General features: G+C 42.1%; 1 protein-coding gene across 6 annotated transcripts in view; it reads left to right on the forward strand.

The window, feature by feature from the left end:
• Positions 1–15863, forward strand: part of znrf2b (zinc and ring finger 2b) — a 70396-nt gene extending 54533 nt beyond the window's left edge. Inside the window, exons 3-5 of one of the 6 annotated variants that reach the window (XM_076105373.1) lie at positions 13368–13473; positions 13700–13772; positions 13857–15863. In XM_076105373.1, coding sequence (XP_075961488.1) covers positions 13368–13473; positions 13700–13757 — 164 coding nt within the window. In that variant the 3' untranslated portion in view covers positions 13758–13772; positions 13857–15863. Of the gene's footprint in view, positions 2125–13367; positions 13474–13699; positions 13773–13856 lie in introns of those variants that run through there. The other 5 variants (XR_012957584.1, XR_012957583.1, XM_076105376.1 and 2 more) reach the window with 5 other exon arrangements.
• Positions 15864–16384: the final 521 nt, after the last annotated feature.

The following is a 16384-nucleotide window of genomic DNA, read 5'->3' on the forward strand; positions in this document are numbered from 1 at the left end:
AAGCTCACACCCAGCCGGATCCTGAAGAGACTAACATGGACTCTACTCGTGTATTCAACATAGGTATTCAAGAGAACTACTATTCACCAGAAGTCATAAGTTTATCTCCTCTTTTAAATAAGCATCTAAGAGCATAAACCAGAACAAGAGTACAGTGAAGAAACAAACTAATACAAATACAATAAGTGCAACAAACTAATACAAATACAAGAAATGCTAATAAGAGCTAATGTAATACAATAAGTGCTAATTAGAAGGCTCTGGGTAGTACTTCTACTACGACTCTGCTGTCCTGACGTCAGTGGGGAGTTCATTCCACCAGTGTGGGGTCAAGACAGAAAAAAGCCGTGACCGGGTTGATCGGCCGCAGGGACCTCTGAGCGACGGGGCAACCAATCGCCCCGAGGCAGCAGAGCGAAGTGGTCGGGCAGGGGTGTAGTGCTTGACCATGGCCTGGAGATAGGAAGGAGCTGTTCCTTTCACTGCCCTGTAGGCTAGCACCAGAGTCTTAAACTGGATGTGAGCTGTTTACAGGTAGCTAGTGTAGAGAACGGAGAAGGAATCAGTCGGAGCCCTGAGCTTGTTTCTCTGCAACGAGACGGTCCCATCTGGGGGTAATGGGAGACAATGACACCCGAAGTCTGTTCCTTATGTCCAGTCTACTCCGTAATTTTGTTTTGATTGCTGTCACTGCAGAACATCCCGCTTCACAAAGAGGATGTTGGAAATGGAAGTAGGGTTTTCAGTGCTTTAGTGGCGATCTCAGGATATTCAGCCTTGATTTTAATCCAAAACACCAGCAGAGTTGTTGACTCAAACATACTTTTAAGGCCACCGTCATTTATAATCTCCAGCAGCTGATCTTCTGTCGCCACATATACTGCAGAGCGGGCTTGGCGCGTCAGAATTACTCCTGATATTTAATTAGACTCCTGATATTGTCTGTTAAATGAAGCTTTCATTTTCTTGGAAGTTATGGGCTCTTCTTCTGTCTCCTTAGTGGGCCTTTTCCCCTTTGCAAAGAAGCTCTCCAAAAGTTTTACACTCATTTTCTAGTTAGTGGGCTTAATTTTTGAGGTAACGTATCACGTGACCGAGACAAGCGTCTTGACATGTGTCAAGAGGCACAGGCGGATGAAATTGCGAGAGAATCCGGTCATTTTTCAAAATTAAACTTCTTTCAGACTCAACAAAACGGAAATAATATAATATTTATTCTTTCTGTGTGGCCCGGTACCAAATGATCCTCGGCCCGGTACCGGTCCGCGACCCGGTGGTTTGGGACCACTGTGCTAAATGACTGTAATGTAATAGTAAGGATCTGCTAAAGACCAGGGTTGCATGGACTAAAAATCACAAGATCATCTGCATACATATCGTTAACCAGAGTATTACCAATCATGCACCCAGTATTAGAGGTTTTCAATTGCTTTGACAGATCAATAATATATAAATTAAAAAGAATTGGGGACAAAATTGAAGAAATAGCGAGGAGAGAAGCTAACCTTGGACTACCATATTTAAGGTGTTCAGCAGTAATATGGTCTAAACCACTTGCTTTGCCTTCAGACAGCCTATTTAAAGCTTGGTGCACCTCATATGACGTAATTGCCATTGAGTCATTACTCTCAAAATTGTCCACCTTATACAAATCACTTTTGATACAGTTTAATAAGGTACTATAATGCTGTCGCCATAACTCAGCAATGTTGTCTGTCCCTGAAATTCTATCAACAGTTGCACAGTTAAGATGTTGTGGTGGCGGGCGTGGGTGGGCTCAGCTGTGGAGGGGACGGAGTGTGGGAGTGGTTCAGGGAACGGTGCCGGGAAGAGACTTAATTAGGCGCAGCTGAAACGGATCCTGATTGTCTCACTCTCGGCTGTATTTAATCACCAGTAGGGACGGAGGCGAGAGGGACAGCTCGGGACGAGCGACAGTGGTACAGCAGGACGGGAGATCACTGCAAACTCCCGCGGCGTGTGCTCGGAGGCAAGGCAGGAGAGCACACGGCCAAGCCCAGTCCGATTATATGACAATAAAGAACATTTGAAACCGTCACTCAACTGTGTGCTGGCTTCATTTGTGCTCACAAGACCCACCGGGTAGCAGGGAACCTGTTACAGATGTTTTTGCAGTTGTTAGGAGCTCTGACTTCTTTCCAAAAATCAACAACATTCTTGGCCATGGAATCAGCCCTCATGGCTTGCTCATTTGTACAAATGAAGTGAATGGCATACTTATATATTGCATTAGTGAGCTTCTTGTACTCGAGCACTGGCCCTTGTCTGTGTCTACCAGCTATAGCCCATGATTTGAAAGCTTCACAGGCTTCAGCACGATACTCGGCTACATACTTGTTCCAACCAGGTCTGATGTTATGGGTTTTATTTTTATGCTTGAAGTAGGGCTTACTGTCTTTATACAGAGCACTTACTATATCATTATATAGCAGAGACATTCTTAGAATTAACGTCAGTCCACAAAGCTGCATCTCTAGGTAGATGAATATTACTGAAGGATTGGTCTGTACAAGCAGAATAGACTAAGATGTCCTCTTCAGTGAGAGTTGACCAGTCAAGTTTTTCTGTGTTGACACTATTTCCATTTCTAGATAGTGCCGGTAGATGTTCGACATTTATCGACATAGCAAAAGGTATATGATCAGCTGCTCCATAAAGAATGCCCATACATCCCAATGAAGCATGTGCATCAGCTGAACTAATACAATGGTCCAGCCATGACGTAGTGCGCCAGGCCTCACTAATGTATGTATAGATATCTGTAGGCAAAAGCACTTCGCTTTATATAAAATATAAAATTATCTTTACAGAACTGAGCCATCTGATTGGCAAATAACGAGCTTGTGTCTGTGATATCTGCATTCATATCCCCATGACATATATACTAGAAGAAGTATCTTGAAGAACGGAATTGATGAAGGCAAGCCTATTTAGATATTCATCCTCATTGTGATTGCACTCATAGGTTGTATAGATATTTAGAATAATTAATTCCTTTTCATCATGAGTAAACTGTATTGCAATGCACCAGTCAACACCAAGCCTGACCACATTTATCAATGAGTAATTTATCAATTTCTTAATCCAGAGAATAGCCACACCCCCTGGTATCCTTCCTCTGACTATTCCCATGCCAAGGTCAGTTGTAGACTCCCCAGCACCATGAAAGTTATTATTGAGAGAGTTCAGTTTTTCCAAGTCTTGCTTTGCTCAGAATGTCTCTTGTATTCATAGTATGTCACAATTCTCCAAAAGGTTGTCAACCAGCAGGCACACTTATTCCCCCCACAGCAAGGGCAGGGTTAGACCCGTTAACTCCCGCCCCGCGGGTCTCAAAATAGTGCCGGACAAATGCCCCTTCTGGCCAGAGCTCCGGAACATACATTTCATCAACCTCATTGCCTTCAGCAGATACTTTAAATGAGCTGAATCTTCTGTGGACAGTGTCGATCTTTTGACAGTTGACCTCACGGCCAAGTGACAGATCGATATCCCAGAAGGTGTTTCGCTGTGATGATTAAATGTTTTGTTTTTTTTGATCAGTATATATACACGCACACAGAGTGGTGTTAGATTAGATGAGAGAGAGAGAGAGACCATAAATAAAGAAGTATCTTTTGTATGAATCTGATGGGACTTTTGGGGATTTTATCTGTTTTAAGATTACAGATCACCTCATCCTCTATTTTCTCATCAGAGGTGTCCTACTTTTACTCCCTGTGACTATAGAAACATGACAGACGTGGAACCTTTATCTTGACTGGAAACCATTGCTAATTCAATAACTCCAGCGACAACTGTACATGTTTAAGACTTTACTTAATACGTATGCACGACATTAACAACAATGGTTACACGTCTTCCGTTCCTCTAGAACTAACTGCGTTACACGAATGCGCACTAGTTAACTCAGTACTTAACAAACTCCGCTTTCTCTTTAAAGAAAAACATAGTCACAAAAAAACAAACCTTTTTAGAACCTTAAACATATAAACACAGGTTTAAACTTGCAACTTTAATGACTAGAGTTTGAGGGTAGTAAGGCTTTTGTTGATTAGCTCGTTTAGCCTTTAAGTTGCCATACACCTTCGCTGAGAGCCCTCAGCAGAACAAGTGCAGATGTCCCCTTCTTAGTCAAGCAGTCAGCGAGCTGTTCCTTGGAGGCTGACCACATAATCTGCTGGATGGTCCCAGAGTGGACAAGCTCCTTGACGCTGCTGATTTCGAGGCGGAGTCTCTTTTCAGTGACTGTTTTGGTGGACTTGACAGCATCAAGAAGAGAGTGATTGTCCGTTACACACACAATGGGCAAATTACCTGTGGTAAGTTCTGAGTAGAGTGTAGCCAAAAAGACTGCACCGTCAATGCCATCTGCAAGTGCCAAAGTCTCTCCTGCTAAGGTGCTTCGGACAACTCTCCTGATCCTCTTTGACTGCCAGCATATGGGTGAAAATCTTCCATTCTCTCCCATAAGCATGACCAGGTGTCCGCCTTGAGTGCCTCCGTCTGGAAGGTTTCCCATCGAGGAATCGCTGAACACCACTAGTTTCAGCGAGCTGTCTTTTCCCAAGTGCTGAAACCTCAAGATCACCTCTTCTGATTTCAGTTTGTTTGCAGAGTGCAGAGTCTGAACAGTAGCATGCTTTATACTTGATGCTAGGATGGATATGTCACACATTATGTCGGGTCTACTCTGCCTTGCTACCCACAATATTTGGCCAATCTTCGACTTTAACATGTCAGTCTCAGTGTCTGTTAGAGGAGCCTCTCGCTGTGTGGCTCTGTTGGGGTCCACAGGAATGGGTTGTAGATTCTTTATGTAGATACTTTGTTGCACTTCACTCTAAAGAGTGAACCTCCATTCCAATGTAGCTGAAGCTGTTGTGCTCTTCACGTCCAACTTGAAAAGCAACTTTTAAGTGAGGGATGACTGTGAACCACCCCAGATGAAATCATCCACGTGACAATCAAGGAGTCCCATCACATTGTAGGAGTCATCCAGCCAGTAGAACACTGCTGGATCAACTTGTGACACAGTAGCTCCCAACTGCTGCATAGTGTCTTTCACTCTGTTGTACCAATACAGAGAAGCATCTGCTAGGCCATAAACACACTTTTTTAACTTCCATAGAATTCCTTTGCTCTGAGCTTCTTGGGGAGGACGGATATAGACATTTTCGGGTTAACTCTTTGCCTTGTAAAAAGGCTGCTTTAATGTCCATAGAGTTTAGCTGCCATTTCTTTTGACATATCACTGCCATAATCATTTTTAGAGACTCCGAGGCACATGTAGGTGAGTCTTTAGGGAGCTCCTGAGTGTTCATTTCTTCAAAGCCTCTTGCAACTAATCTCGCTTTAGGTACAACACCATCAGGTGTCTCCTTGAGTGTGCACACCCACCTCGTAGAGATGCATTTCTGGCTTTCATCTTTCACCTCTTCAAACACATCATTATTTTTCCAGTTGCTGAGGTCACTGTGTTTGGCAGACATGAAGGCATCATCATTCACAATAAGTATGTCTTCGTAAGGATGGCTAGCACCTAACTCGACATGCTCAGATGGGACCACTTGAAGATTGTGTACTCGTCCTAAGTCAACAGAACCGGTAGTGCCAGAAATTTCCTCAGGCTCAATGTACTCCAAATTATACCAGTATTTGTATGTCCCAGTGGCTTTTCCTGCCCTGCTGAGGATTTTTCCAGTGTGTGCTTGGCCACTCACTATCTGTGTATGTAACTACCTGTCCAGTTTTCAGACTAAGGCCTTCACAAGTTGTGGTTGAGTTGTTCTATGATGTGTCAGATTGACCATGGCTACCTCCTTCTGGCTGTCTTGGTGTGTGAGGGGGTTCACTGTTATCCTCACCATTTGTAGGCGTCCTTTCCTCACTTTCATTTTCAGTGTTGTTATTCTCATTAAAGCCAGGTTCTGGTAATATTGTATGATGTTCAGTCCCTTCCAGCTGAATGTCCCTTTCTCCCAGCACTGCTTGTGGGCTCTCTACGTTTCTAAGCCTGGAGTGATGTACGCGAACGTAAGTGCCACCATGCCTCACAAATATCACTGCACCATCTTGGCCGATGACCACACCTGGACCTTTCCATTGTGTACAATCCACCCATTTGTAGTATACTTTGTCCCCTGTTTCGTATCGGTCATCAATGGGCCGCAGTTGTTTACGAAGGGCTCTTTGGATCCTTTCAGAGGACTCAGCTTCTTTAAATGCTCTCCTTGCAGCATGTAATGTTGCAAACGAAAGGTTTGGACACGCGGTAAGCGCTAATTGTTTGTCTTTAACATTAAGTCCTGCAGTATCAAGTAGCTTGAAAGCTAACACAGCATCTGGAAGCTCCATCTTGAACTTACGTATTCTGTTTTACCGGCGCTCAAACTCGACAATGTAATCGACCATGGAGACGCCATTTTCTCTTGTGATCCGGTCAAACTCTGTGTACGCCTCGTACTGGCGATCCGTTTCCTCTTTCAAAAACACAGCGTCCAATTTCGTGAGAAGTACATTCATTCCTTCATCGTCGTTCAAATCCACTGCGGCAATTTCTAGTGCACTATCCCTCGCTCTTCCCGTCAGCGATAAAGCGACCGCCACATCTTCCGTTCTTCTAGAACTAACTGCGTTACACGCATGCGCACTAGTTAACTCAGTACTTAACAACCATCAGTACAGCAGACGACTGCGTCTCTGGTGTGTCCATGTCATATCTGTGTTTGACAAAATGTATGCATTATGACCCAGTGCTTTGTGCTCTGAACATAAATAAACCCATAGTTGATTGATGATTCCATATAGTTATGTCCAAGTACTTAAGTATCAAAAGTAATTTTCTGATATTAAATGTACTTAAGTATTGAAAGTAAAAGTACAAGTAAATGCTGTTAATAAAAAAAGCAAAGGGTCAGAATTTTGAGAATTATGAAGTTTATTCTTTTAAGTGCTGTGGCCACCATGACCAAGGACATGGAGCTGTGTTGAAAATAATTGGGTTGGCTGTGATCCATCCAGGAGCAACAATGTTCAACATAATATATTGTACAAAAGTATACTTTTGCATCTACTATGAACTTATCATCATAATTCTCCGAAAAGCAATATGACACTATGAAGGAGTTGTAACAGTGCGTTTATAAGTATGCTCATCTGACTAGAGGATGTAGAGGGCAAATGCATAATATTGTGTTCAGAAAAAAATATCCACTTGATGCATCAGGTCAGTGTTTTGAGAAAGGACACCTGCCTTGTAAACTCCAATGGGCCTGATTTGAACACAATAGGCAAAGGTTTTGCTCAAGCTGAATCTGCAATTGGGCGACTGCTACCATCATAACTCCATCTGATCATCCACAAAATGACTCAAATATCAAAACATGATCAATACTAAAGCAGCACCAAAAGTAACAACCCAGTCATTACTTGAAACTGAAAAATGTCCTGTTCATCTTCAAAAGAAGTTGGTTTTCAAAATTGCGAGAATTCAGTCTCGCTCTTCTTGGGCTGAAGACTAGTCCTGCGATGCTAAATAGCCTTTCACAGGCCGCTGAGGCAGGTAGAGGTGTGTTCAGCTTCACAGACAGCTTGCGCACAGCTGGGAAGGATTTCCCTAATGCCGCGCTCTCGCGGCTGCTGTCAATCCTATGTTGTGGTGGCTAGCTAACGTTAAGTTAGCTAACATTAGCCAACTAGTGCTGCAATGATTATAGCTAAGATGACTCAAATCAACAAAATCTCACAACTGTCAACACTTCCTCAGCTCACTAACTCGTCAGCGATCCACGGGTGCTGGTCTTCGTCACCACCGTAGATTGTTCCGGGAGTAGCAGGTGCTTCCATTTCTGCTTCCGTCATGAAATCAGTCATCGTAGAGTGTCATGTAGTCGCTCGCTAGCTATAGCATATAGCATCCTGGGCATCACTGGGAATCAAAACGCCGCGGCTTTGAGAGCACTTGTTTGCAATTGCGCATTAACGTGATTAACCAATGATTTAACTTGCAAGCTAGGACCACTGATTCGCCAAACCTGCTTGCTTGCAGTCTGTGTTCCACCACAGTCCCTGACGTTGGTCTCATGATTCATTTTTTTTTTAAAGATAGATTTGATTTTGTAGCGAGTAACGAAGGTTTCAGGGGAAATGTATCGGAGTAAAAGCATCAGTTTTCTTTGCAAAATGTAGTGAAGTAAAATTAAAAGTCAACAGAAATATAAATAGTAAAGTAAAGTACAGATATCCAAAAAAACGACTTAAATACAGTAACGAAGTATTTCTACTTTGTCACTATACACCACTGCCAAATACCAGCAAAATGAATGACATTTTCGGCTGTAGTTAATGTTTAGCACTAATTAGCTAATGTTAGCGTGCTAACACGATAAACTAAGATGTGCAAGTATTTATTTATGTGCAAGTACTGTGTCACAGAGCCGCTACCATGGCTGCTAGTCTCACATCGGCAGACCTTTCTCCACAGCGCCGTGTCAGTGCTGAAGAAAGGTCCGACTCCACACATTATCCTTCTGCAATAGGGAAGAAAAGAAAACGAGCTTGTTTGTATTTATTTAAACCAATCACAATCGCAGGGTGGCACTAAGCCCAGGATGCAGCAATGGTGCCCTTACCATATGGATAGTGGAAGGTGAGGGCAATCCGCTTGAGACACACGGCAACTTATACCCACGGTCTACATCCTTCTGCATGGCTGTAAACTCCTAGCCTTGTTTAAATATTTTTTGTATCCAACATGTCTTTTGAAGAGGGACCAATAGTGTGCACATCCTGACAAAAATACTCAGACAAAAGACACAAACGTAACTGTTGAGCACAAAGGAGGTCTGCACACTGTTAAGAAATATGGTTTATTTCTCATAGAGATTCCTCAATCCTTGGCCATTGTTCATGAAGGAAGAGCAACACTAAAAGTGTGCAGACCTCCTTTGTGCCCTCCAGCGTGTCCCTTGACATACTATATATACATGTCTCCTGATGAGACTGAGTCCTTCAAACTGTCTTTAAATAGGAGGCATGTGGTGTAAAGATGAGGGTCAACAAACAACACAGTCCATGTGAACTTGTTGAGCGGTGTGGATGTGCATGTGTCCCCACACCATGGTCACTTGACCGTGATCACAGCTGCTCCGTGGTGTTTGTGGCCATTCTAATAAGATAATCACCCGCTCAGGCCTTCCTGCTGACTGCCTGCACACACACACACGCACATGCACACATTGGCTCACATGACCCTGAAGGACTGTAATCAGCATGTTCATGTTCCTCTCAGTTGTTTGCTTTTAGGCATGCAAAGACTGCCCTCTACTATAGCACACACACACACACACACACTCTCTCTTCAGCTTGTGCAATACATCAACAGTCTAATCTTTTTTTGCATGCTATTGAGTAATGTTTTTTCTTGTCTAATTTGACGTTTTTTATGTCAAGTATCAACATTGTGAAAAGACAGAACAGATTATTTTTGCCACCAAAGACCTCTTACAATCTGTCACTGACATCATTTGTTAATGATTGACACAGCCAATCAGAATGCTACTGCTGGAAACCTGCACAGCAGAAACAGCAAAGATCCAGGTGAAACTTCCCCACACCTCAGTCAATTGGACTTGTGGTTTGGCCTTGTAGTGCTGTTTATTTACACCTAAATATATCCAGCGCTGGTTCATGACCCAGACACACACAAACAGCAGCTATCACGTGGACACAACATCACAGCCCCCTGTCTGCATGTTTCCAGAGAGCCGCATTCTGCAGCATGACATTTTTCACGACCCTGTTTCAGATTTACAACCTGCTGTGAAACAGACTGATGACGCTGCCAGAGCCCAGTTGTTCATTCTAGTAAACACCATAGACAGGAAACTACAGCTCAGCGATCAGCCCGCTGCAGTAAAAGCTCTTTGCTGATCCCCTGCTGGAGAGATATTTTAAACTGTTGTCTGTAGTCTAGCTATTGATCAGGGTTGCCAAAATGTTTTTTTAAAATATATCTTCCAGCTGAATACAGAGACAATATTTAATGGTACATGAAACTAGAAGGTTTGGCATCTCTTTATGAGTAGGATTTTCAGAATAAACAATTTGTAGACTCATACAAAAATAATACTTCTCAATCATCACATCTGACAGAAGTTTGTGGTGGTGTCTGGATCTGCAGAGACCCTGCCCTCTGACTCTGACCTATTTTCTGATTTTGCAATGTGTGGGACATTTCTTGGCATCAATGACGTACAAAGTAACCAGCTGTCAGATCGTAAGCATGCGTCCAAGAGGAAGCTACGAAAATGGCGGACAAAATAGACCGCTAAAATAGTTAGGGGAAACGCCAAGTGGACAAAGCGTGTTCCAAAACTAGAGTGAAGACACTCAGCGTATGGCTACAAAGAAGCCCACATTAATGTCACATTTGGAGCATAGAACCACCTAAACCTCTGTGACTACCAGAAGTTGGTTGCACAATCAGTGTCAATGTACAAAGACACCAATGTGAATAGAAATACGTGAGATACAGATGATATATTGAATTGCTTTGAGAGTGAGATGGAAGGATTATCAGTCAGTCAGGAAGCAATTAGCCTAGCTTAGCATAAAGACTGAAACAGATGGCATAACCTAAAAATACAGTCTTTATGCTAAGCTAACTCCTGGGCATCAAACACATTAAAAGATGGTGCCCCATTCATTCCAGTGAAAGTTGCTCACTGGTCACACAGGCTGAACAGGTTGATCACATGTGCGTTACAGCCTCTCTCCTGGCCAAGCCACCTGACCTCCTGCTGACTCACTGCACGCATGAATGACATAAACAATATTATTGACATGAAAAAATAACATACTCTAGAGTTAAATTTGATTGGGCTCAGCCAGCTGTTCTTTTTGCAATAATTGTAAATTAGAAAAAGTAATTTTGTGCCAGTGTCACTGCATGTGAACCCACAGACGTGCGTCCTATCTCACCGTATCCTCCAGTGTGTGTGTGTAGCTACTGTGACGGCCCGGCCTCTAACAGCAGTCGTGGCTGATTACCTGATGCAGAGCACCTGGTCCTGGAGCATAAAAGCCCTGCTCCAGTGTTGCTCTGCCCTGGTCTTTCTCCGGCGTACGTGGAGTGATCTCTGCCAGTGGCTGCCCGTTATATTTTGGTTTTGGTCTTTGGTTTCTGACAACACCCCACACTTCATCTCACACGCATCCACGTTCACATTACTGATGTTACTGACTGACACACTTCACAAAGGTAATTACTTCTTTATTTAGTTAAAATAAATACTTTACTTTATCACCATCCCTTGTGTCTCGTCCGTATTTGTCATGGCCTAGGAGCTGGGTTATGACACTACTGAGAACAATAATGGCCAGCAACGAAAGAAAACAGTAATAACAAAGCGAGTATCTGCAGCATACATCAGTATAATTATTCTCAATCTGTCTGTCTGACTGCATGAATGATTGAACCGGCACAGGTCATTAAAGATGTTTCCCCCTCAGCCGAGCTGAGCTGTGCTGCAGCCCATAATAACTAGCTTTCTGGGCCTATGTGGGTTAATCCACTGTTACATAAGGACAGTTCTAATGACTGTGTGTTTTGCTGCAGGTGATGGGTTTAATGGTGCATACTCTGACTTTCACTTTAGACCCGGACCAATGCTATGCATAGCAGGAAAAGATGAGAACTGCTGAGTGTTAACACACACACACACAGAAGGGATACAGAGGTTTAGTTTTCCAGCTGGCCATTCAGCCCAGATTGAGTGCAGTAACACATACAGGAAAATATTTCAAAGTGAGCCAACACATCAATGCTGCCTTCAGGGATATTTTGGTAATAACAGAATTACAACTTGGGTATGCATGAAAGATATGAAGGTAGTAGTGGAGACAATTACAACAGTACACCTGTATTCTTATGTATACTATGTGTAGTATTACTAAGGAAGTACTATAAGTCCAACACAAGCATGTTACTCCATCTTACTACCGCTTAGTGTTATTGTGTTTTTTTGTATAATTATATATATTTTATCCTATATCATAGTAATCTTTTTATTTGTATTATATATTCACACTACTGTATTATTACTGTATAATGTGTCTATAATTAACGTATCCTCATATGACTGAATGATATCTTGTGAAAACATGTTTTGTTATTTTTCATACATTTTCCTACAAATGTCCAGCAACACGAGCATCAGTGCGCCTGTGGAAGCCGCTTCAGGGTTTGAGCAACTAAACTTGGGTAGGTTTAGGAGAAGATGGTGGTTTGGGTTACAATCCGTACTGAAGTGGTGTTGCTGAAGTATGGAAGTTGACTTTTGGTTTCACTTGGGACATGACCAGTCTCCCTGGTGAAAGTCCACTCTCTGTGGGGATTTTCTCTTTATAATACATCACCTGACTCTTCATAGTTATAGTTAGAACAGCCTGGTATGCTGCACATAGATTAATCACACTATAAAGTTATGCATGTATATATATACTTTTTTTATATGCATTACAAACTTATCTTATTCTATACATGTATATTGTATACATTCTATACATGTATATATTATACACATCATGGCTGGTTGCACAGGTGGAATTCTGGGTTGCTTTTGCACCTATGAGTGTCAACAACAGATTGCCATGAATATTGCTGTGTATATTCATAGTCACCAGAGGAACACGTGAGCTTTCTCTAACACTGACCACAGGTGAACTTTGCACACAAGATATTGTAATCTAGTGGGACGATTGCAATGAATTCCTGCGTGCAATAAACTGTTTTCATTTGAATTACCATCTACAGGAAAATATTATATTTTAAATGTTCCATATACGGGATTCAGAGCATTAATATAGCAGCAAACAACTATTTTCTTTACTTTTTTGTGGTTTATATATATATATATTATATATTTAAAAAAAATGTCTTCACATAAATCAATTCAAACTAAATAGCACAAATAAAATAAAAACTTTACTAGTCTCGTACAAAAATAACTTTCCGTACCAAAGATGACAATAATAGTAATAATAATACAGTAGAACAGTGACTGTTAAACGGTATACCTCTCCAGAAAAATTGAATAAACAGAAGCACAAAAAAACTTAAGTTAAACTAAGACAAATGAAGGTCACATGTTTATGTGTATTTTATTTAATAAGGGACAATGCTCATTAATTATCATAATATGCCAGATTTAGCTGTGCAGGCTAATTTTCATCTGCCGTCCTGGCTGGTTGATGGTTTTACAACTTAAACATACAGAAACATGTATCATATATATCATGATTTGCTGCAGTTTCTTTGTGTGTAACCTACTTTCATATTACAGAGGACGTCCTGACCAAGGATGCAGGAGAATGTGCAATATGCCTGGAGGAGCTGGTGCAGGGAGACACCATCGCTCGCCTGCCCTGCCTCTGTATCTACCATAAAGGGTAAGAATGTTTCTTTCTCTTGCTTTACTTTTTCCCTCCAACGCAGCTCACCACAAAAACATTGTCAGGGAATGATGAAGGAAAAACACTTGATTTGGTGATCTGGTGACATCTAGTGATGAAGGGTGGTCACCACTAGATGTCACCAGATCCAACATGTTGGAGTTTTGATGAGAACTACTGTACAATTATCTGTCCTTGTGTTTCACTCTTCTTCCTTACTCAGCTGCATCGATGAGTGGTTTGAAGTGAACAGATCGTGTCCAGAGCATCCATCAGATTAAAGCTGCTTTGCACTGGTAAAGTGTCCCCAACATCCCACACAATGGATTTGTCCTGATTTAACCTGTTTTTAATATTCTCTCTTGGTTGTTTGGTGCCAGGTATTCCACAATGTGAGGGATCTACAAAAGGGAGTGTGGATCCAGGGAGACTGCAGGACACTGTGATCTGTTTAACCCCCCACCCCCACCCATGATGTAGTGCCACTGTGTGCCAAATCTCATTTAAGCAATCTTCAGGGATACAGACGTTTGTGTTTATGTTTAAGTTGCACATCTACGCTCAGTCTCCTTCTGGACGAAGTGGTCTCCACCTCACGTTCTCTCTGGCCCTGACACTCAGAGCTACACAGGACATCACGGCGGGGCTCCTCCTCCTGAGCGACCATTGGACAGCAGGTGTCAGCTGATTGTACATCCGGACGCTGGAGGCGGTGGACAAGGTCCTGGAAATGGGGGGCCGTTGCTCCCTTCTTCCTTCAGCGTCAGGGTTTGCCAGTGCCTTGTTGTTCGGATGCCCAGCCTCAGCGAGGCAGGACAGAGGAGGACCGGCCTGTCAGTAGAGGCGGCTGGACGGACTCGCAGGAGCGTCTCGCCACAACTGCTAGTCCAGCAGAAACGAGCCAGAGACGGGAGAGCAGCTCGGACATTTTCAGAACCGAAGCTGCTGCTGAAAAAAATGGTGCCAATCAACTGTGAATATTGTCAAACACACACACACTTTATCATCAGTGCTTTTTTAATCACATACCATGGAGTAGAGGTCTTCAGGTACCAAAACCTGACCCCAATCCTGGAAAGGACCCCTGACTTACCGACCTGAGCCAAAACTAGAGTCCTGCTGCCAACATGACAAACACATTTTGGCTCAGAAACATTATCTTGTGTGAACTAGACCCTTCTCATCTCATAACATGATATGTTTCTTGTTAATGACATATATGAATGTGAGGAAAATTCTGGTTATACAATCCTTATCATGTTATAAGGACAAACTGTTCTTGATTTAAAGAGATTTGTTGATTTTGTGTTATAACAAGAATGATTTTTGATAAAACAAGATGTTATGACATGAAAAGTTTGTTCTTAAAACAATGTGTAGTGACTAACATGAAAAATATCATTTTATAACATGAATAGAATCTCATAAGAAACATTTTAACATCAACGAGAAAGTGACATTTCTTATTTTTACTTTTTATTTTGTCCAATTTGCTATGTTGGTTTTTTGCTTCTCCATGGAAATATGAGATTCTCTTTTTTTTTCATTAAGTCTGTGATGTAGTCTATAATGTAGGCTGTGTATTAATTATAACATTTGGTCATACCTCCGTTGATACAAATATGATGAAACTCAGAGGGAAAAAATGTGTTCTGAAGTTCACATTTATCATATCTATCATATCAGTGTCTGATCTAGAGTTACAATAAACCAAACACTGTCATAGAAGTCGAACACAGAGAAAATGGAGTTAAAATAGATGAATAAAACACAAGACATACAATTTTTTTTTTGATTTAAATAATAAATTGAAACTTAAAGATAGTTTATGGAGTATCTGATCCTATTTTAAATCCCAATTTTTCCATTTGTTTTTTCAGTTGTATTAGTGTTTCCCTCTGGAGTTTTTTTGTCCCCGTCTAATTTCTCTCGTGCACGTGCATGAGGTCACACAGACAAGGGTGACGACATACACAGTGCTGTCAATGATGTCACTATTCTACAGGTGGCAGTAATGTGCCGAGAAATGCTGCAATGCACCAGCAGAGGCAGTACACGTGAATGGTTTCATCAAAGGAGAATGTATTCATCACATGTGTTCAAGCTCAAACACAACTTTGGTGAATGTCAACATAACTTTAATTTGTATACTACAAAACCCAACAGGGCAGCTTTTAGTGTAATCCCACGTTTCCTTGTAATCTGCTCTGCGTCTTCTATTTCTATGATGGTGTTTGATGAGTTCTAACTTTGCATATGTGACACTGCTTGCTTTGGTCTGTGACAGTCACTGAGCCTGCATACTGAAGAGCACATCAGCTGAAATGTTTGTGATTGTTAAATTTGTGCATCTAATTAATACGGATAAAGCAAATGTGAACTTCAAACACTCTTTTTGACGTGTTATTGACAGATGACAGTAGAGAGCGCAGTGACTTGGGTGAGCACATTCATAGCAACATTCAAATGTTGGTCCCCAAGTGACCTTTTGTTTCACTAAAACTCTGTTGAGAACAGGATGTGGTTGAGGTCAAGCCAGCTGGTGATAGGTTGACTGAACTACAGCAGACGGGTCGAACCGTGGCAGCTTCCTGCATTCATACAGACACAGCACCAAGTAGAGTGGTCCAGGATCTAAGGGGCACTGGAATGACTGACCTGACACTGATCCAGTCTGTTGGTTGGGGTTTCATGGGTTTAGGATTGCATCAGGACCTCTACCACGGAGGAGCTGTAGAGCATACAGACTTTGATCCAGTGAAAACCTGTCAAAGTTGATCTCACTGACGAGCTCATCATCCACCAGAGAATATGAACTCCTCAGTGAAATCACTGAGTGTGGGTTCCAAAGCTCGGTTTCCTCCTCTTCTTTCCATTGCACAGAGCCCAGTGCTCGACCCGACACCAT

This window comes from Anarhichas minor, unplaced genomic scaffold (assembly GCF_050575085.1).
Source record: "Anarhichas minor isolate MPS153535 unplaced genomic scaffold, ASM5057508v1 ptg000032l, whole genome shotgun sequence".
Classification (NCBI taxonomy): domain Eukaryota; kingdom Metazoa; phylum Chordata; class Actinopteri; order Perciformes; family Anarhichadidae; genus Anarhichas; species Anarhichas minor.